General features: G+C 45.2%; 1 protein-coding gene across 1 annotated transcript in view; it reads right to left on the bottom strand.

The window, feature by feature from the left end:
- Window positions 1-1,652: 1,652 nt before the first annotated feature.
- Window positions 1,653-21,369, bottom strand: part of LOC139410856 (E1A-binding protein p400-like) — a 37,576-nt gene continuing 17,859 nt past the window's right edge. Inside the window, exons 26-52 of the mRNA XM_071156442.1 lie at window positions 20,527-20,597; window positions 20,099-20,388; window positions 19,758-19,954; window positions 19,440-19,609; window positions 12,352-12,548; window positions 12,110-12,221; window positions 11,759-12,013; window positions 11,572-11,646; window positions 11,312-11,446; window positions 10,997-11,041; window positions 10,723-10,876; window positions 10,395-10,630; window positions 10,008-10,181; window positions 9,859-9,906; window positions 9,627-9,763; window positions 9,376-9,511; window positions 9,060-9,239; window positions 8,883-8,928; window positions 8,282-8,394; window positions 7,906-8,098; window positions 7,611-7,744; window positions 7,207-7,404; window positions 6,816-6,990; window positions 6,477-6,616; window positions 6,065-6,214; window positions 5,863-5,940; window positions 1,653-3,128 (exon numbers count right to left, since the gene is read on the bottom strand). Coding sequence (XP_071012543.1) covers window positions 2,835-3,128; window positions 5,863-5,940; window positions 6,065-6,214; window positions 6,477-6,616; window positions 6,816-6,990; window positions 7,207-7,404; window positions 7,611-7,744; window positions 7,906-8,098; window positions 8,282-8,394; window positions 8,883-8,928; window positions 9,060-9,239; window positions 9,376-9,511; window positions 9,627-9,763; window positions 9,859-9,906; window positions 10,008-10,181; window positions 10,395-10,630; window positions 10,723-10,876; window positions 10,997-11,041; window positions 11,312-11,446; window positions 11,572-11,646; window positions 11,759-12,013; window positions 12,110-12,221; window positions 12,352-12,548; window positions 19,440-19,609; window positions 19,758-19,954; window positions 20,099-20,388; window positions 20,527-20,597 — 4,133 coding nt within the window. The 3' untranslated portion in view covers window positions 1,653-2,834. The remainder of the gene's footprint in view (window positions 3,129-5,862; window positions 5,941-6,064; window positions 6,215-6,476; window positions 6,617-6,815; window positions 6,991-7,206; window positions 7,405-7,610; window positions 7,745-7,905; window positions 8,099-8,281; window positions 8,395-8,882; window positions 8,929-9,059; window positions 9,240-9,375; window positions 9,512-9,626; window positions 9,764-9,858; window positions 9,907-10,007; window positions 10,182-10,394; window positions 10,631-10,722; window positions 10,877-10,996; window positions 11,042-11,311; window positions 11,447-11,571; window positions 11,647-11,758; window positions 12,014-12,109; window positions 12,222-12,351; window positions 12,549-19,439; window positions 19,610-19,757; window positions 19,955-20,098; window positions 20,389-20,526; window positions 20,598-21,369) is intronic.

The following is a 21,369-nucleotide window of genomic DNA, read 5'->3' on the forward strand; positions in this document are numbered from 1 at the left end:
CTTCTGATTTAACCTATTATACGGTAGTAGTACCCATTATTTCCCAACGGTTATATCACAGGAAATGTGTTATAAAAAGTAAACTTACAGTGCATCCGGAAAGTATTCAGACCACTTGACTTTTTCCACATTGTTACGTTTTCCTCTCATTAAGCTACACAAAACACCTCATGACAAAGCGAAAAGTGTAGAACATTTTAGCAAATTTATTAAGAATAAAAACAGAATTACCTTATTTAAATAATTATTGAGACCCTTTGCTATGAGACTCGAAATTGAGCTCAGGTGCATCCTGTTTCCATTGATCATCCTTGAGATGTTTCTACAACTTGTTAGGAGTCCTGTGGTAAATTCAATTGATTGGACATGATTTGGAAAGAAACACAGACCTGGGGGAATGGTATCAAAAAATGTCTGCAGCATTGAAGGTCCCCAAGAACACAGTGGCCTCCATTCTTAAGGAACAAGTTTGGAACCACAGACTTCCTAGAGCTGCCCGGCCAAACTGAGCAATCGGGGGAGAAGGGCCTTGGTCAGGGAGGTGACCAAGAACCTGATGGTCACTCTGACCGAGCTCCTGAGTTCCTCCGTGAAGATGGGAGAACCTTCCAGAAGGACAGCCATCTCTGCAGCACTCCACCAATCAGGCCTTTATGGTAGAGTGGCCAGACGGAAGCAACTCAGTAAAAGGCTCGACAGCCCGCTTGGAGTTTGCCAAAAGGCACCTAAAGACATGAGAAACAAACCATGAGAAACAATATTCTCTGATCTGATGATACCGAGATTTAACTCTTTGCCTGAATGCCAAGCTTCACGTCTGGAGGAAACCTGGCACCATCCCTACGGTGAAGCATGGTTGTGACAGCATCATGCGTTAGGAATTATTTTCAGCAGCGGTTACTGGGAGACTAGTCAGGATCCTGGGAAAGATGAACGGAGCAAAGTACAGAGATCCTTGATGAAAACCTGCTCCAGAGGTTCACCTTCCAAAAGAACAATGACCCGATGCACACAGCCAAGGCAGTGCAGGAGTGGATTCAGGACAAGTCTCTAAATGTCCATCAATGGCCCAGCCAGAGCCCGGACCTGAACCCGATCGAACATCTCTGGAGAGACCTGAAAAAACTGCAGCAACGCTCCCCATCCAGTCTGACAGAACTTGAGAGGATCTGCAGAGAAAAATGGGAGAAACTCCCCAAATACATACCCAAGAAGACTTGAGGCTGTAGTCACTGCCAAAGGTGCTTCAACAAAGTACTGAGTAAAGGGTCTGAATAATTTTAAATGTGATATCAGTATTTTATTTTAGTACATTTTTATTTTTTATCTGCAAACCTGTTTTTGCTTTCTTATGAGTTATAATCTGTAGAGGGGGGGGGGGGGGGGGACAATTTAATACATTTTAGAATAAGGCTGTAACGTAACAATGTGGAAAAAGTCTAGGGGTCTGAATACTTTGAATGCACTGTATGTAATTAAAATATTAGCTGGTTGCCCCTATAGATAGGTTATCCAGTGCAGTGGTAATACTGCCTTTCTTGGGAGATAACGTAGGGTGCCAGAGACACAATCACAAGCTTTCTTCAGGCTACATGGCTCAAACTTACAACGTAAAGATATGATTATCACTACTTAGGTCAGACCAGATATTGTGTATAAAAACAAAACACTTTATTACAATTAGGCTGAAAAAATCCAATGAAAACACAACTACTTTACAAGTACAAATGTTTTCCTTTTTCATTGTTATTTACAGTTTTTTTTCTTCAACATCAATAAAAAAAATGGCATATTTATGAGAAAACACTATACTAAAGTACATGTTTACAGTGTATTTGTTACATAAACATAATAGACTGAAGGAAAATGCATTATTATCCATTAAATATCTGAAGGTTACAAAAAAAAACTAAATGTTACATTCAGATTATTTCATGTATTTTCAGTGGTCGTTATAACTGTGATACAATCACGATTGGGGCAGTTTTGGACCTGGCAAGCTCCCTCTTATGCAAACAATTAAGGAGCTAACTTTTAGGGACACTTCTGTCAATGTTAAATTGATACATTGAAAAAAGTTATGTGAATGTGTTTCTACAGGTAAAAATGCATTCACTAATGACTCAGGGCATGTCTGTGAATAACTTTCACAATGACAATTAGCATGAGGACGGAAGTCCTCCCACCTTTATCGTTCTGGTAGGCAATGCAATGCATCTGTACTACTGAGATGTAGTCTCATTAATATGCATTACTTTATCAAGATACCTTTTTTTAACAAGGGTGTTTTCTATATCTACCAACTATGAAATTACAGACATCATAAACGGTAAGCATGAGAATAATATCATCAAGGCGGACAGGGACAATGTATGAATACACAAAACATTATTCAAATGGACATTCCCCAAATGAGCTATGCACCAGCCCATAGCCACAGGATATCTATGGAGGAACATTAATATATTCATCCATTTAAAAAAAGGCATGAATATTGTTTTTCTGCTTTTCTGATCTTAAACCTCCCCCTGGATGTTGGTCCAGGTTTCCTCCAGGGGAGACCTTCTGAAACAGTCGAAGGAAACAGCCGACAGTTACAGTACTGTGTTGAAGATAGATGATGACACTCTTAAAAGACAGGTCATTCCTTTACATGGAGCAGTTCCTTAAACCAGGTTAGATTCAACACAGCCACCTCAGACTGGACTCCACCACTCCTTCATAACGCTGGATCTCTTCATAATGCTGCTCCTCAGTCACTGAATGCATTTACACTGATGAGATGTTCTGCTTAGCCTAGCTGCAAGGGGAGCAGTAACTAGTCCTGTGGGTACCTAGCTGCTGCCCCCGCTGGGCTTGGCCTGGGTCTTGCCCCTCATGGCCCCTCCGCGAGCCTGGCCCTTGGCTGGCTGCTGCTGTACTGGGGACTCTGCTGCAGCGGAAACTGGGGCCTGTTGGGCCGGGCTGTGAGGAGGGGGGGTCTGTATCTGAGGCGAGGCAGCTGCAGTCACCACCTGCTGCTGGAGGAGCTTCTGCTGAACCACCTGGGCTGTGGCTGTGCCTGCTGGAATCATCTGGACCTGGGGCTGGGCTGAAGATGTAGTCTGGGTCAGGGCCACCGTCTGGGGCTGGAAGAGGGTCACATTAAATCAGACAGAAGACAACATGTTATAAAGTATAAGTTGATCACTCGTGGTTGTAATCTGTTGGCACCGTCCCTGTCCGGGTGTCACTTCTGTAGCATTATTGTTAGAGTGTATGATTGTTTTTTACATTTTAACTTTAGGCAAGTCAGTTAAGAACTAATTCTTATTTACAACGACGGCCATAGGAACAGTGGGTTAATTGCTTTGTTCAAGGCAGAACAACAGATTTTTACCTTGACAGCTCAAGGATTTGATCTAGCAACCTTTCGGTTACTGGCCCTATGCTCTAACCACTAGGCTACCTGCCGCCCCACATGTATGTACGCATGTACGTACATGTGGGGCAGTGAAGCATGTATGTATGCACGTATGCATGCATGTCCTCTCACTGTCAACTGCAATTATTTTCAGCAAACTTAATGTGTAAATATTTGTACGAACAGAAGATTCAACAACTGAAACAAACTGAACAAGTTCCACAGACATGTGACTAACAGAAATTAAATAAAGTCCCTGAACAAAAAGGGGAAGGGGGGCAAAATTAAAAGTAACAGTCAACATCTGGTGTGGCCACTAGCAACATTAAGTACTGCAGTTCATCTCCTCCTCATGGACTGCACCAGACTCGTCAGGTATTCCTGTGAGATGTTACCCCACTCTTCTGCCAAGGCACCTGCAAGATCCCAGACATTTCTGGGAGGAATGGCCCTGCCCTCACCATCCGATCCAACAGGTCCTAGACATGCTCAATGGGATTGAGATCCGGGCTCTTTGCTGGCCATGGCAGAACACTGACATTCCTGTCTTGTAGGAAATCAGCCATACTGCTCGTTCTGTGCGTGGTGGCATTGTCATGCTGCAGGGTCATGTCAGGATGAGCCTGCAGGAAGGGTACCACATGAGGGAGGAGGATGTCTTCCCTGTAACACACAGCATTGAGATTGCCTGCAATGACAACAAGCTCAGTCCGATGATGCTGTGACACACCGCCCCAGCCCATGACGGACCCTCCACCTCCAAATCGATCCCGCTCCAGAGTACAGGCCTCATTCTTTCAATAAACGCAAATCCGACCAGCACCCCTGGTGAGACAAAACCGTGACTCGTCAGTGAAGAACACTTTTTGCCAGTCCTGTCTGGTCCAGCGACGGTGGGTTTGTGCCCATAGGCGACGTTGTTGCCGGTGATGTCTGGTGAGGACCTGCCTTACAACAGGCCTACAAGCCCCCAGTCCAGCCTCTCTCAGCCTATTATTCAGTCTATTCAGTCTGAGCACTGATTGAGGGATTGTGCTTTCCTGGTGTAACTCAGGCAGTTGTTGTTGCCATCCTGTACCTGTCCCGCAGGTGTGATGTTCAGATGTACCGATGCGGGTGTTGTTACACGTGGTCTGTGCAGATGTTGTTACACGTCGTCTGTGCAGGTGTTGTTACACGTGGTCTGCCACTGCGAGGACGATCAGCTGTCCGTTCTGTCTCCCTGTAGAGCTGTCTTCGGCGTCTCACAGTACGGACATTGCAATTTATTGCTCTGGCCACATCTGCAGTCCTCATGCCTCCTTGCAGCATGCCTAAGACACATTCACGCAGATGAGCAGGGACCCTGGGCATCTTTCTTTTGGTGATTTTCACAGTTTTAGTGTTCGAAGTTTTCATAAATCTGACCTGAATTGCCTACCATCCGTAAGCTGTGTATTAACGACCGTTCCACAGGTACTGTTCATTAATTGTTTATGGTTCATTGAACAAGCATGGGAAACAGTGCTTAAACAATGAAAATGTGAGAAGTTATTTGGATATTTACGAATTATCTTTGAAAGACAGGGTCCTGAAAAAGGGACGTTTCTTTTATTGCTGAGTTTGTATGTTTGTTTTCTTGCATGTAAATATTATATATTTTTTCCCTCCCAATTTCGTGGTATCCAAATTGGTAGTTACAGTCTTGTCCCTTCGCTGCAACTCCCGTATGGACTTTAGAGAGGCAAAGATCGAGAGTCATGTGTCCTCCGAAACACGACTTGCCAAGCCGCAGTACTTCTTGACACACTGCTCGCTTAACCCGGAAGCCAGCCGCTCCAATGTGTCCAAGGAAACACCGTACAAGGAGTCGCTAGAGTGCAAGGACATACCAGGCGGCGAAACCCTCCTCTAACCCAGACGACGCTGGGCCAATTGTACGCCGCCTCATGGGTCTCCCGGTCTCCGCACAGCCAGGACTCGAACCAGAATCTGTAGTGACGCCTCTAGCACTGCGATGCAGTGCCTTAGACCACTGTGCCACTCGGGAGGCCCAGAGAGGGGTAAAGACAAAGATTTGGCAAAAAGGCATTCTCTTCTGCTGATGTGCGTGTCTGGTAGAGGTACTCAACCCTACTCTTTTCCTATCAGCAGGGTTAATACCAGCCTGCCGCCCCAACAAAGGCTTTATCTTTACCCCTCCTTAACAATACAGCTACAATGTTACCAGACTATGCTGCCCTCTTGACACCTCTAATCACTGTCATAACATTTCACAACAATTTATGGGAAATTACCTAAATGTCACAACGCACAAATTATTAATGCAATTTAACCAAGCTGACTTGTATTCAAGTCATGAAGTGAATAGTCATGAAAGGTTAATAGACACAGGAAGCAGAACCTTCCTTCCATTCATTCCATACGCCTCATAAAAATCCTGCATGATACTGCCCTTCTATGTGGGTTAGTGCTCTTACCTGCTGTGGAGATGATACGATCTGCTGGATGTTGGCCACAGTGGATTGCCCCTGCACTATCTGGGGGAGCTTAGCCACCTAATATACAGGGGAAAGCAGTTAGCATTCCTCACACCTCTGGATAATAGCTCTACACATTTAAGACCCAGTGCCTGAAGGCCAGTGGGTTGGACTATCTGAGTAGGAAGATGCGTGTGTCTACCTGGATTTGCTGGGCCCCAGTGGGTTTCCCAGCCTGGGCGATGGAAGTAGTGAAGAACTGGGTCTTGATGCTAGGCTGTAGCTGGGTGGTGGCAGCATAGGTGACCTTCTGCTGCTGGGTAGTCGGTACTGTCATCTGCTGGGTGCCCAGCTGATGGAGAAGACACAGACCACAACTAGACTGAAGATTGATTCTTCTGACAATAATTCACGGGGCACATTTACATAATCAAATTTCCAACGATGGATAGACTTCGTTGTAGTTTCAAGAGCACCACTTTCGGTTGAGATTTGAAATGCACTTCTGACCAGCCCATACCCTTACAGTAACAACAAGAGAACCAGCTCTTTACTTGTAAATATGTGTGTGGTTGCGTAGACTGTGGTGGTTCTGTTTTCCCCCAGAGCCCCACCTTCTGCTGCACAGAGGCTTGTCCTGGCTGTACTGCTTTCTGCAGGGCTGCTGCAGCCTGCACGGCTACCTGCTGCTTCTTCATCTGGAGCAGCTGCTGAACCTGCATCTGGGGGAACGGGGGCGTCAACACTGGCCCACCTACAAGACAGGAAGCAAGATCAGGGACAGGACAATCTCAGGACATGTAACCGAACAGAGAGAGTGTGAGGGTGTGTGTGTGTTATCATTGGTAAAAAATGCATGTTTGTACTAAGAGGAGCAGATTATGAATGTTTCAGTCTAATTAGTTGCTGAGAATAGGAGGGTTTATAGAATATATAGAATAGGGTTTTTCCACCTGTTTTCTGGGCCTGTCCAATGGCTACACTGATGCCAGCCATAGTGACGGGCAGGGTGGTGACGCCAGCAGAGGAGACCACGGAGGGCACAGAGACCACGGGGGGCTTGGTGAGGGTCACCTGGGCCGTCTGCCCTGGCTGGGCCTGGATCTGACCCTGGGTAGGCAGCCGTGTCTGGACACAGGTAAAGATACACTGTCAAACACTTTCAATGGATCATTAATTATGCTCAAACCGGGTTACCTCTAGTAGATCATTATTCAAAATGTCAGCAAAGGCCTTTACCAGTCTGAAAGTAGTAAAGATCAGCACAACACAGTGGTGCATAATTCCCTAGGCCAGGCTATATACTATAGAAAAAAACAAGAAGGTGATAAAGTTGGTCCTTACCAGTCTGGCCACCTGCAGGTTAGCTACGGTGGTGCCAGCCAGCACGGCTCCGGCTCTGGGACCGGCAGCTATTGCGGCAAGCTGGGGGTTGGCCTGGGCTGCCTGGGGGTTGGCTGGCTGCACCTGGACGGGCTGCTGGCCGGCTCCTGCCTGCTGCTGGGCCATCTGCAGCTTCTGCTTGTGTATCTTCAGAAGCTCCTACAGCCAAGGAGAGAGTTAAAGGGTCGGTTCACTGAATGTCTGTACTGATCATTGGAGGGCTGGCTGAAATGCATGGTTTCTTTATTTTTACTTTACAAGACAGCTAACTTAGTATTAGTCACAGAGTGTGAGTAGTGGGTGAGTATCAGAATAAGCTAATTCTAGGAGGCCATACAGTGAATGAAAGGCTTGTCTGTACATACCTGGGGTTTTCCCACAGCCTTGATGCCTTGTGGTGAGGCAGCCTGCTGTTGTTGCTGCTGGAGCTGCTGCTGTCGGAGCATGTGGAGGTGGGCCTGGGTGATGGGCTTGCCCTGGGGTAGCTGCATGCCTGTGGCTGGGGACAGAGAGCAAGAGAGGAGTTGTATCACAAAACCAGTGGACATGGCACTTAATTAACTTCCTATAAAGCACTTAAATAATAAATGTTGCTGTCAAAAGCGCTATATAAATACATTTGATTGATTGGGTGTTCAGTGTGAACAATGTGTGCAGTACCTGGTGTGACCAGGGAGCGGGTCTGGGACTGCACTGGGGTCAGAGTGGTGGTCACCACCGCAGAGGCAGTCACCGGGGTAACGGCCCTGACACCCTGACCCGTAGCTATGGCAACCACCTCCCCAGGGGCGGCAGTGGCAGGTACGGCTCTCTGCTGGGAGTGGACCACCTGGGCACCTGCTGCACTGGCAGGCTGAAGGAGGGACAAGAGCACAGGGCCTCATGATACCTACACCAGACCAACACCCCCTAGGACCATTTACTCTGTCAGCAAGACTTACTGTACCCTCAAACAATGGTCATTGTGTGTTATAATTCAAAAACGGGGAAAGAGTAGAGTGACGCAATGCCAGAGGTAATAAATAGAGTGACTTACAGACAGGGTTCCTGGTATGACTTGACCTGGTGATACCAGCCGTTTGTTGGCCTGGAACGGACTTGGAGGAACTCCAGCCACTGTGTTCACAATCAGGTTCCCCCCTACGGAGGCTGAAAGGATTTAAGAAATGACTATTACTTACTGACTTTATTGTCCCCATGGGGAAATTTTGTTGCAGTGTCATGTACACATTTAAACTGACAATACAACTTTCATAACAGTTACATAACATATATATTTTTTTTTTTGTTAAAGCCTGCTGACCTTGCTGAGTCGATAGGAACATTAGCCCAAGCTATTTAGGAGGGATATCACACTGCTAAGGGGTGCCCTATACCTGCACCCAGAGGGGATTAGATCAAAGTCCGGGTACAGGGGGTGGACAGGGTCTAAAATTATTTTGTGAGCCTTGCGGAGGGCCCTGACCGTAAAGATCTCATCCAGGCCTGTCTGTTTGACTCCAAGTATCTTGCTTGCTGTGGTGATAATCCTTCTCAGCATATTTCTCTGACTGACAGTGGCATTGCCAAACCAACAAACAGTTGGATTACAGACTACATGTTTTGTAATGATCAATGTGTGTGCCATGAAAACCCACCAGCTTGAATGGTTGTTCCCACGGCAGCATTCTTTATGGCTCCAGCCTGAAAAACACAACATTCTTTAAAAATATATATTTCTAAATTATGCAATTTTACTCATTAGACAGCTCTTTTTTACCACAAAGAACAACTTGGTTTGACATTGAAAATTCCAACGTTTTCCCCATTCTCACCAGGACAGCGGTGTTGGGTAAAGCCATAGCTCCTACCGCTGCAGGGGCCTGGAGGACCCCTGGGGCCTGGGCTTGGCCTGCAGCGGGAGCCCCAGCCTGGGGTTGGGCAGCACCGGCCACGGCCTGGGGGGCTCCAGCCTGCTGAGCTAGCTGCTGAGCCCTCTGCTGCTCGGCTAAGGCCTGACAGGACACACACAGACAGATAAGCATGTTGAAGATCAGAGTGCATACCACCATGACAACAGACCTGACTGTCACACTGCAAACTTAGCCATTAATCAAAATCCAGAGAGAATATACAGTAAACAATACACACCTTCTTCTCCTTGGCAATCCTCTCAGCACGTTGAGATGCCACCTGAATGGGAGGGAGGGGCTTGTCATAGCCGATCCCACTTTCTGCCAGGACGGAGGCATGTTTGGGATTCTTCTGGAATGGGTTCATCCCCAGACTGAAGAAGCAAACATTGAATTAATAGTTTAAACACTGAGCATGTTTATCATAAGGCTGATGACACAACATGCCTTATTTCAAGGTACAGAGGAAAGATCATGTTGAGTGCTTACAGGGGTTTGATGGGGGGACTCCTCTTGCTGGCGATGATCTTCATGAGCTCAAAGCGGCTGTTGTAGAGTTGGATGTGTGTAGCGTTGTCATCCTGGGTGTAGATCTGACAGGTGCGCAGCGGCCGGCTGTTCTTAGACTGGCGGAGGAAAAAGGAGGGACGCTGGTCAATGAAGAGGGCTCTGAGCATCAAACATTACGACCATTGTAAACTGCAAGAGTTTGGCAATGTACCTTGTATATGCTCTTGGTTTTCTTCTTAGGATTCGCCTCATACACCAACTACAATGAATAACAAAACCAGTATGGTTGAATTATCTGAATGCTCAAACAACATGAGATCTTGGTGCCACTCAGGGCTTTACGAACTCATGTCTGCTCACCTTGCCCTCCTCCCGGGGGATGATGACGTTCTCATAGCGGTTGCGACACTGCTTGGGCGAGCGGTAGATACGGCTGCAGGAGTTGACCACGTCGCTGACCAGGTCCCAGTTGGGGGTGTGGGCCGGAGACACGATGGTTAGATTCAGAGGGAGCTCCAGGAGCTGCTTCATAGCCTGCCACGCACAGAGAGAGAGGTGACACTTGCATCACTAACAGAATAAATGACTGGACTATGTTGATTACAAGTAGCTTAGCTTCTAAGTATTCTTCAGTTCACCTCATTTGATCTAAGAGTATCTAGCAAACATACAGTATAACAGACATTTCTTTAGACCAACCACAGTATTGGGTAAAACAAGCAGTCCCAGTAGCAGCCAGCCTAGTACCTGTAGCAGGGCCCAGTCTTCACTGATGAGCCACTCTGGGTTGTCCTGTCCGGCCTCCATGGCAGGTTTGACCAGTGAGGGCAGAGGCTTAGCGAAGGGCGCCTGCTGCTTCAGGGAGAAGTTCTTCTTTTGGTCTTTGCCCTCTCGGCGCACCTTGAGCATGCTGGCCTTCTCGAAGAGGGAGCGAGGAGGAATCACTGTCTCCCCATGACCCTTCTTCTTCTTCCTGCCCGCTGCTGGGCAGAAAACACAGGACAGAGCTCACAAGTGCATCACTACACACAATGTACCATACTTTAATGTTGGTTACAAGAATAAAAAGACTTACCCGAGGGGTCCATCTTGAGTCTCTTGTGCTCCTTGCGGATGTAGACAGGAGGCAGTTTGGACTCCGGCATGGGAGCAGAGTCGTACATCAGACAGATCACAGAGTCGATATAGATGTCGTTGTCATCCTGCGGTGGGGTAGGTGGAGTCCACAGCTGCAACCAGAGTCATAGGTTAACATACATCTGACAGGCTCATGGAAAATATGGGACTACATTATGATTTACCTCAGGATAAGTAGATATGATCATGTAGATAGTATGTGACTGACTTACCGGCATTATTTCCGATTGGCCATCTTCTCCATCAAACACATACTCCTGTTGAAACAGAGACAAGACCATCGCTCACATCACCACTGATTTACAATGGAAACCCTACTACAGGCTCTGTTCTCTTATTTGAATACTGTGACCACCAAGGGGGCATTCCTTATGGAAACAGTTTACTGTTTAAGAACCAAACAGAGCAAAAAAAGTTTGTATTGGACAAATTCAGTTAGGTCACTCAGTTTTCTTTGCTTTCGTTTAAGAAATATTTTGAAACAGAATCAGCATAATGAATACAGCCCTGAGAGAGTGAAAGCCTACCATATTGTAAGCATCCTCTCTGGTGTAGGTGAACAAATCCTCCTCTTCCTCAATGATCATCCTCTCCTCGTCTTGAGCCTTCAGTTTCTGGAGGTGCTGCATCTCCCAGCCTCTCTTCGCACACAACAGTCGCTCCTGAAAATTACATTAGGTATTACTAAAGTTCTAAAACTTTTGTAATTGTGGTCTTGTGCTACTTTGAGAACGTCTAACAAGCTAGTAGTACCTCCGTATATCTGAGAGGAGAGTTTGAGTCTTACCTTGGCAACAAGTTCGTCTTCACTGACATGAAGATACTCCAGGAATTGCAGGGCATATTTTTCTATTGGCGTTAACTAATGGAGGAAATGATGAAGACAATCCAGTATTAGTTCAAACTGATGTGCTAGCTCCCTGGTATGTAGTCTACAACATACTGGAAGAAGGCACTTCATGAGTGTTTATCACCTGGTCCATTACAGCATTAAGCTCCTCCAGCTGAGAGGGCTCCTCTTTGACCTGCAACTCCTTCTCCAGGTCATCCTCCTCCTGCTGCTCTGGTGGTGGGGCGTCCAGGCTGATTCTGTGGAGGGCCTGGATGTAGGGCCTAGCCACGCGTGGAGAGATGGCCTCAGAGGGAGACGGCTCCTGGTGCAGAACCACAAACTCCTCAACCTTCTCCCCTGAGCCAGCCTCCACCTCAAAGAGGTCCTGGATGGTCCGCTGGACACAGACACAGCGTATTTAATAACCAAATATAGTATGGTTTTCAGTCAGAGGAGGGCTGGGATCTGGTTGGTTTGTGGGTAAAGATCTTACCTGTGTGAGGAATGCCAGGGTGTAGTCAGTCCCTTGGGCAGCCACCTCTCGGATCAGATCTTTTGTGCCGTTTTTTAGCAGCTTCTCTTCAATGGAGTTCCCGCTCTCCAGTCTGGGATATAAAGACACCAAGTTAACCGCACACTGACTTACATTTCAGCAGCAACAACAGTATGCGTTTCTTCATATCCTAATATGGCATGTAGAGTTATGGCACAATATGTATTTTTCTTGTGTTTTACCTGTAGATGTGGATGTCCTTGGATCGTCCGATCTTGTCGCACCACTCCTGGGTGCGGGCGTCCATGCTGGGGTTGAGGTCTGTGTCGTAGAATATGATGGTGTCTGCGTCGAACACAGTCCCCACGGCTGAGCAGCAGCGGTTGGTTAGGATGCTGCAGAACACCTGTCTGTTCCTGTTGAAGGTCTTCATATGTTCCTGAAGGGAAGGGGATATCGTGAGAAACATAGAGAGACAGATTAGTCCCAAGGAGAGGGCTTTAGAGTTATCTTATCCCAATCAATTGGTTAACATTTTTAAATGTATTTTTCCACATAGAGTGCCTTCCAAAAGTAATCAGACCCCTTGACTTTCTAATTTTGTTAGGTTACAACCTTATTCTAAAATAGATTTTTAATTGCTTTAATCTGCATACAATATCCTGTAAGGACAAAACAAAAACAGGATTTTTATGACGCTACAAGTTTGCCACACCTATATTCCCATTCTTCTCTACAGATCCTCTCAAGCTCTGTTAGGTTGGAAGCGTTGCTGCACAGCTATCTTCAGGTCTCTCCAGAGATGTTCGATCGGTTTCAAGTCCAGGCTCTGGCTGGGCCATTCAAGGATATTCAGAGACTTGTCCCAAAGCAGTGTGCTTAGGGTCGTTGTCCTATTGGAAGGATATCTGTACTTTGCTCCGTTCATCTTTGCCTTGATCCTGACTAGTCTCCCAGTCCCTGCCGCTGAAGAAAATCCCCACAGCATGATGCTGCCACCATCATTCTTCACCGTTGGGATGATGCCAGGTTTCCTCCAGATGTGACACTTGGCATTTTGCCCAAAAAGTTCAATCTTGGTTTCATCAGACCAGAGAATCTTGTTTCTCATGGGTCCTTTAGGTGCCTTTTGGCAAACTCCAAGCGGGCTATCATGTGCCTTTTACTCAGGATTTGCTTCCATCTGTCCACTCAACAATAAAGGCCTGATTAGTGGAGTGCTGTAAAGATGGTTGTCCTTCTGGAAGGTTCTCCCATATACACAGAGGAACGCTAGAGCTCGGTCAGAGTGACCATCTGGTTTCTTGGTCACCTCCTTGACCAAGGCCCTTCTTCACCGATTGCTCAGTTTGGCCGGCCAGCTCTAGAAAGAGTCTTGGTGGTTCCAAACATCTTCCATTTAAGAATGATAGAGACCACTGTGTTCCTGGGGATCTTCAATGCTGCAGAAATGTTTTGGTACTCTTCCCCAGATCTGTGCCTCGACACAATCCTTTCTCAGAGAGCTACGGATAATTCCTTCGACCTCATGGCTTGTTTTTTTCTCTGACATGCACTGTCAACTGGGGGACCTTTTATAGACAGGTGTGCCTTTCCAAATCATGTCCAATCAATTGAATTTACCACAGGTGGACTCCAATCAAGTTGTAGAAACATCTCATGGATGATCAATGGAAACAGGATGCACCTGACCTCAATTTCGAGTCTCATAGTAAAGGGTCTGAATACAGATGTAAATAAGGTATTTGTTTATTTTTTATAAATTAGCCAACATTTCTATTATGAGGACCCATGTGTAGAATGATGAGAATATTTGTTTATTTAATCCATTTTAAAATACGGCTGTAACATAAAATGTGGAAAAAGTCAAGGGGTCTGAATACTTTCCGAAGGCACTGTAATCAAATCAACCATATTCACTGAGCTTGTCTGGTGGTTTAAGCATACTGTTTGATGACATTGCCTAATTAAGACACAACCGACTAGAGGGAGTTCAGCCGCAATTGTTTTGATTGTACCGGTCAAGCTCAGATTTTGTGCGCTGTATAATTATCTTTTTAAATGACAGCAAGCAACTGCACCCGTTGTCTCCCTCTCCTCCCTGCTGCAGAGACCACCACAGTGTTTATCACGCTGTCTGTGTTGAAGCTGCAACATAATTACAGCCACTTCTGACTGAAAAGATACTTTACCAAAATCCCTCATTTGATTAGGAAAAACATTCCCTATTCCCTCAACCATTGCGCTCTTTACGTGTCATATGTATGCATTGCATGCACGTCACCAAAAGGGCCTGACCTATAGAATATCATAATCACGACAATAAATTGGTTATAACAAACTCCAAATACCATAACAGCAAAACGGATGCAGAGGAAGTGACAAACTCAAAACGGGGGAATGTTTACTGGTTGCTCAGGAGGTAAAGGGGAAGTCCGATGTCATTAATAAATGTCATTAGTTGTGGGAAATACTGGAGATCAAGAAGAAGGTAAGGAAAGGAGCAGGCGCTGTTTGCATACCATGTGTGCCAAACAGGTGCTGTTAGATTACAACAAGACACGGCCTTGTGTAACAACGTAAACACTAAAATTATAAGCGTACCAGAGAATCTGTTAAGTTTTTTGTTAAGCCTTTATTACAAAAAATACTAAACTGTCACATTCACTCATTAATGCAATTTCCGAAATGGAACGGTTGATTTATTGTTTACGATAATTATTCAAAGGTTATTTTAAAACTAAAATGCTTGATTGCATTTTAAATCATGAATGACTGGTATGCTGTGATGACATGAATGAATGATTGATACAGTAGCCTATAGAAGTATTGAAATATAGATTATAGTATTAAGAATAAACAGGATGTGCTCTTAGGCCTACAGCTCGATGGTGGTTATACAAGGCTGCTATTCTAAGCCTAATAAAGATAATGACATTACTTATTATGATAATGATCATAATAATAGTAATTATAACAATAAGGAGCTCAAGAAAAATGTGGGTTATTATATTCTGACAATTTGGAACAGTGTAAACACTAAATTAACTATAAATAATACCAGAGCCTGTTCTAATAAGAAACAAATGTATAAAGCCTTTACTACAGCATAGCAAAGATTAAAAACAGCCTATATATATATATATATATATATATATATATATATATGAAATTGTTGATCCAACATGTGGTTACGTAAATCTTGGTGCCCACGGAATCAGTAGGCTATTAAACAGTCAACAAGCAGGATGTCTTATTTCTGTAGATATGCACTACATTACCAAAAGGATGTGGACAGCTGCTCGTCAAACAACTCATTCCAAAATCATGGCCATTAATAAGGAGTTGGTCCCCTGTTACTGCTATAACAGAGTCTCCACTCTTCTGGGGAGGCTTTACACTAGATGTTGGAACATGCTTCCATTTATCCACAAGAGCATTAGTGAAGTCGGGCATTGAAGTTGGGCGATTAGGCCTGGCTCGCAGTCGGTGTTCCAATTCATCCCAAAGGTGGTTGATGGGGTTAAGGTCAGGGCTCTGTGCAGGCCAGTCAAGTTCTTTTACACCAATCTCGACAGACCATTTCTGTATGGACATCGCTTTGTGCACAGGGGCATTGTCATGCAGAAACAGGAAAGGGCCTTCCCCAAACTGTTGCCACGAAGTTGGAAGCACAGAATCATCTAGAATGTCATTGTATGATGTAGCGTTAAGATTTCCCTTCACTGGAACTAAAGGGCCTTGCCCGAACCATGATAAACAGCCCCAGACCATTATTCCTCCTCTACCAAACTTTAGTTGGCACTATGCTTTCAAGCAGGTAGCGGCAGGTAGCCTAGCAGCCTAGCGATTAGAGCGTTGGACTAGTAACCAGAAGGTTGCAAGATTGAATCCCTGAGCTGACAAGGTAAAAATCTGTCGTTCTGCCCCTGAAGTTCCAAGGCCGTCATTGAAAATAAGAATTTGTTCTTAACTGACTTGCCTTGTTAAATTAAGGTAATATATATATATATTTTAAAAAGGTAGCTTTCTCCTGGCATTCGCCAAACCCAGGTTCGTCCTTGGACTGGCAGATGGTGAATCGTGGTTCATCACTCCACAGAACGCATGTCCACTACTCCAGAGTCCAATGGCGGCGAGCTTTACACCACTCCAGCCAACACTTGGCATTGCGCATAGTGATTTTAGGCCTGTGTGCGGCTGATTAGCCATGGAAACCCATTTCATGAAGCTCCCGACAGACAGTTATCGTGCTGATGTTGCTTCCAGAAGCAGTGCTGCAACCGAGAACAGACAATTTCTACGCGCTTCAGCACTGGGCAGTCCCGTTCTGTGAGTTTGTGTGGCCTACCACTTTGCGGCTGAGCCGTTGTTGCTCCTAGACATTTCGACATCACAATAAAAGCACTTACAGTTTATTAGGAGGGCAGAAATTGACAAAATGACTTGTTGGAAAGGTGGCATCCTATGACGGTGCCACGTTTAAAGTCACAGAGCTCTTCAGTAAGGCCATTCTACTGCCAATGTTTGTCTTTGGAGATTGCATGGCTGTGTGCTTGATTTTATACACCTGTCAGCAACAGGTGTGGTTGAAATAGCCGAATCCACTCATTTGAAGGGGTGTCCACAAACTTTCGTATATATATTGTATATGGATGATTTATAAAAACAGGGCTCATTTAACAGTTAGGATGTTGATTATAACCCAAATTATGGACATGGTCTAGGAAAAGGCGCCAATTCAACAGTGCACTGATATGTTTCAGAACCATGGACAGCGACCACTACCCCAACGTGGGAGAAAGCAATTGTCCTTACATAACCACATCCAATTTCAGTAGCACGTCTTAGAGTGACGGACTGTGCCAACCACACGGCCTCCGCAATGGATTAGTCCACTCAGATAGGCGCGAATCAGACAGGTGTCTAGTACACCATGATAAAAAAACAATTATATATATATATATATATATATATATATATATATATATATATATATATATATATATATATATATATATATATATATATATATATATATATATATATATATATATATACACATATATATATATATATATATACACACACATACACACATATACACATACACACACACACACAGAACAAGTATTTGATAACCTGCAAACTCGGCAGTGTTTCTTACTTACAAAGCATGTAGAGGTCTGTAATTTTTATCATAGGTACACTTCAACTGTGAGAGACGGAATCTAAAACAAAAATTCAGAAAATCACATTGTATGATTTTTAAGTAATTAATTTGCATTTTATTGCATGACATAAGTATTTGATCACCTACCAACCAGTAGGAATTCCAGCTCTCATAGACCTGTTAGTTTTCCTTTAAGAAGCCCTCCTGTTCTCCACGCATTACCTGTATTAGCTGCACCTGTTCGAACTCGTTGCCTGTATAAAAGACACCTGTCCACACAATCAAACAGACTCCAACCTCTCCACAATGGCCAAGACCAGAGAGCTGTGTAAGGACATCAGGGATAAAATTGTAGACCTGCACAAGGCTGGGATGGGCTACAGGACAATAGGCAAGCAGCTTGGTGAGAAGGCAACAACTGTTGGCGCAATTATTAGAAAATGGAAGAAGTTCAAGATGATGGTCAATCACCCTCAGTCTGGGGCTCCATGCAAGATCTCACCTCGTGGGGCATCAATGATCATGAGGAAGGTGAGGGATGAGCCCAGAACTACACGGCAGGACCTGGTCAATGACCTGAAGAGAGCTGGGACCACAGTCTCAAAGAAAACCATTAGTAACACACTACGCCATCATGGATTAAAATCCTGCAGCGCACGCAAGGTCCCCCTGCTCAAGCCAGCGCATGTCCAAGCCTGTCTGTAGTTTGCCAATGACCATCTGGATGATCCAGAGGAGGAATGGGAGAAGGTCATGTGGTCTGATGAGACAAAAATAGAGCTTTTTGGTCTAAACTCCACTCGCCGTGTTTGGAGGAAGAAGAAGGATGAGTACAACCCCAAGAACACCATCCCAACCGTGAAGCATGGAGGTGGAAACATCATTCTTTGGGGATGCTTTTCTGCAAAGGGGACAGGACGACTGCACCGTATTGAGGGGAGGATGGATGCGGCCATGTATCGCGAGATCTTGGCCAACAACCTCCTTCCCTCAGTAAGAGCATTGAAGATGGGTCGTGGCTGGGTCTTCCAGCATGACAACGACCCGAAACACACAGGGCAACTAAGGAGTGGCTCCGTAAGAAGCATCTCAAGGTCCTGGAGTGGCCTAGCCAGTCTCCAGATCTGAACCCAATAGAACATCTTTGGAGGGAGCTGAAAGTCTGTATTGCCCAGCGACAGCCCCGAAACCTGAAGGATCTGGAAAAGGTCTGTATGGAGGAGTGGGCCAAAATCCCTGCTGCAGTGTGTGCAAACCTGGTCAAAAACTACAGGAAAGGTATGATCTCTGTAATTGCAAACAAGGTTTCTGTACCAAATATTAAGTTCTGCTTTTCTGATGTATCAAATACTTATGTCATGCAATAAAATGCAAATTAATTACTTTTAAAAAAATCATACAATGTGATTTTCTGGATTTTTGTTTTAGATTCCGTCTCTCACAGTTGAAGTGTACCTATGATAAAAATTACAGACCTCTACATGCTTTGTAAGTAGGAAAACCTGCAAAATCGGCAGTGTATCAAATACTTATATATATAATATATGCTACTGCTCGACTAAAGAAATCTTGGTCGACCAGTCAACTAAATGATTCAGAGGGGTTGAGTTAAATGCCCGAGACATTTCAGTTGAATGCAATCAGTTGTATGACTGACTATATATCCCCCTTTCCCCTAAATGGGGTCAGCCCTAAACCAAACACTTCCGGTATAGTTCACTCAACTCACAGACGAGAGTGAAGGAGAATTAAAGAGGTCAGTTAGATAAGAGACAGACACGTCTGAATGGACAGACAGAAAATGAAATATCAAGTGTAGAAGAGTAAAAAGTACAGCACAAAAAAAAAAAACAAAGCCCCATAGGTTCTCTAGAGCTGCCACTGTGTGCTTCTTTAAGGCCTTTGGAGGAACAACATCCAGTGGGGAGGGAAGCGAGTGTAGGACTCTGTCCCCTTAAAGTGCCAGAACACTGCACTGAATCAAGAGGTTCCGGTGTTAGATAGGGCGAATCAGAGAGGCAGGGCTGTCACTGAGTGAGTGAACCACAATTAACCCTAGTAATGAAACACTGACAGAAGTCAGTGTGTCAACTCTCTATAACACAGGTACCATAACGTGCAGTTGATGACTATTTCCTTGGTACAATGGGGTTTTACCTGGCGTTCCTCTGTGATCAGGCTCTCGTCAACACGGATGTATGTGAGCTGCCGGTGGTCCAGGAAGGCCTCCAGGATGTCCAGCATCTTCACCATCTGTGTGAAGATGAGGACACGGCGATTCTCCGACCTCAGCTTCTGGAGTAGAATGGCCAGGGCCTCAAGTTTACCTTCGGAGCAAATTGATTTTAATTTCTGTGTAGTTCGAAAGATGTGTGCAGCCAAAGCAGACAATGGACTACCTATGTTTAGCAAGGCTTATAGGAGAGCATAAAGCCCTGGCAGACAGCTAAATATATAATTGTCTGCTAAACTCACCCGAGTCCATCTGCATGAGCTGCAGGTCAGGGAACTGGAGCCCAGAGGCCAGGCTGTGGATCTCTGTGCTGTGGGGGGCGGCGGCCTCCTGGAGCCTGCGACTAATCGACTTCTGCTCCAGGCTGTAGGGAGCTGGGGGATTGGCTGCATACAGGTAAGGGGGACGAGCTACTGCAGCAGGGACAACACATGATAACCTACAGAGAGAGGAGTGTTTGAAATTACTTGTATTTCTTACTTTTTAAAAGGCTATATGAACTCGTGATTATGTCCGTCATGATATTAAAACGTTTAATCTGACAGTGACGTGAGGTGATTGACCACCATGGGTAGTTGGGTACCTGCTGACTAGGCTGCTGCTGGCATCCTGGCGGTTTGTGGAGGAGCGCAGGGCAGACTGGAGGTGTGTTGTGGTGGCCACAGGAGTCCTCTGGGCCCTGAGGCAGCTGTCCCTGCCCACCCATCTCCAGCCCCCGGGGCTCAGGGCAGAGTGAGGAGCCCCTGGGGTCACAGAGCAGACCTGGAGCAGGTCAGCCCCGTACAGAACACTGCGGTCACAACGCCTCTCGTTGGCACTGAACAGGCGGCTCAGACGCTCCTTCAGATGACGACCCCTCTCCTCTGACGACACCTGTACACCACACAGAGAACGGCATCATAATAACATTTCATCCCTTCGGTGAGAATATATGGGTTAGGAGACTACAGAAATATAAGTATGTTTTCATTTCATGTTCTTCTGTGTTCTACCAGTGCCTGTTCTACCCACCTGAGGGACAATAGGAGCAGCAGGAGCAGGCTGGGCGCTCACCCCCAAGGCATTTGATGTCATCCCTGAAGCTTAAAAGTAAAAGGGAGAAAGACTTTAAGACCATTACAACACAATCACTTTGTTAGAAAGGTGACTAGAGTAAGATTTGACTGCGTTCACAGTGTAAGCCATGACAGCAGAGACGGAGTGCATACGTGCTCTGAGCATGCAAATTGTAGCACGCGAAGTATGAGTCCAAATCAAAGTATGCAAAACGAAGCACGGAGATCACTTCTTGAACGCACTCTCCGTTTGTACATATTTTGAAACATGCATCGATGCAAGCTTCAACGGAAAGTATGCAGAGATATGACGCAACTATGTAAAAACGTACGCAAAATTTCCACTTTAAACCTTAATTTCACTCTGTGATAAGAGTCACTGACACAAAGCCACAAGAAGGTAGAACATATTTCAAACGTTGCTTGTTAGGGGGAGGTAGTTGCAGAAACATTGGAATGGTTTAGTCTGCTTCCTCAATAGTTAGACTGCCTTCCATTATTTGAGCTGAAGCGAGAGGAAATACACTGACTTCGGAATTAAATGTTGCCTATTCACATCTCATATGTTGCCTGAATACAATATTGTATGTCGTTACGTTAATAAATACATGCATATTTACCTGCCTACGTACCGTAGATCGCAAGCCCATAATAAGTCAACAGGGCTAAGCGGCTAACTACTACTGTTATCCAGCCGGATAGAAACAAAGAATTGTTAGCTAGCTACCCACAAAGAAATGACATTATCTTGCATAATACTAGTTTGAGGTCATTTTTGCCTGTTAAAATATCTGGCTAG

The sequence above is a fragment of the Oncorhynchus clarkii genome, chromosome 6 (genome assembly GCF_045791955.1).
Source record: "Oncorhynchus clarkii lewisi isolate Uvic-CL-2024 chromosome 6, UVic_Ocla_1.0, whole genome shotgun sequence".
NCBI classification, from domain to species: domain Eukaryota; kingdom Metazoa; phylum Chordata; class Actinopteri; order Salmoniformes; family Salmonidae; genus Oncorhynchus; species Oncorhynchus clarkii.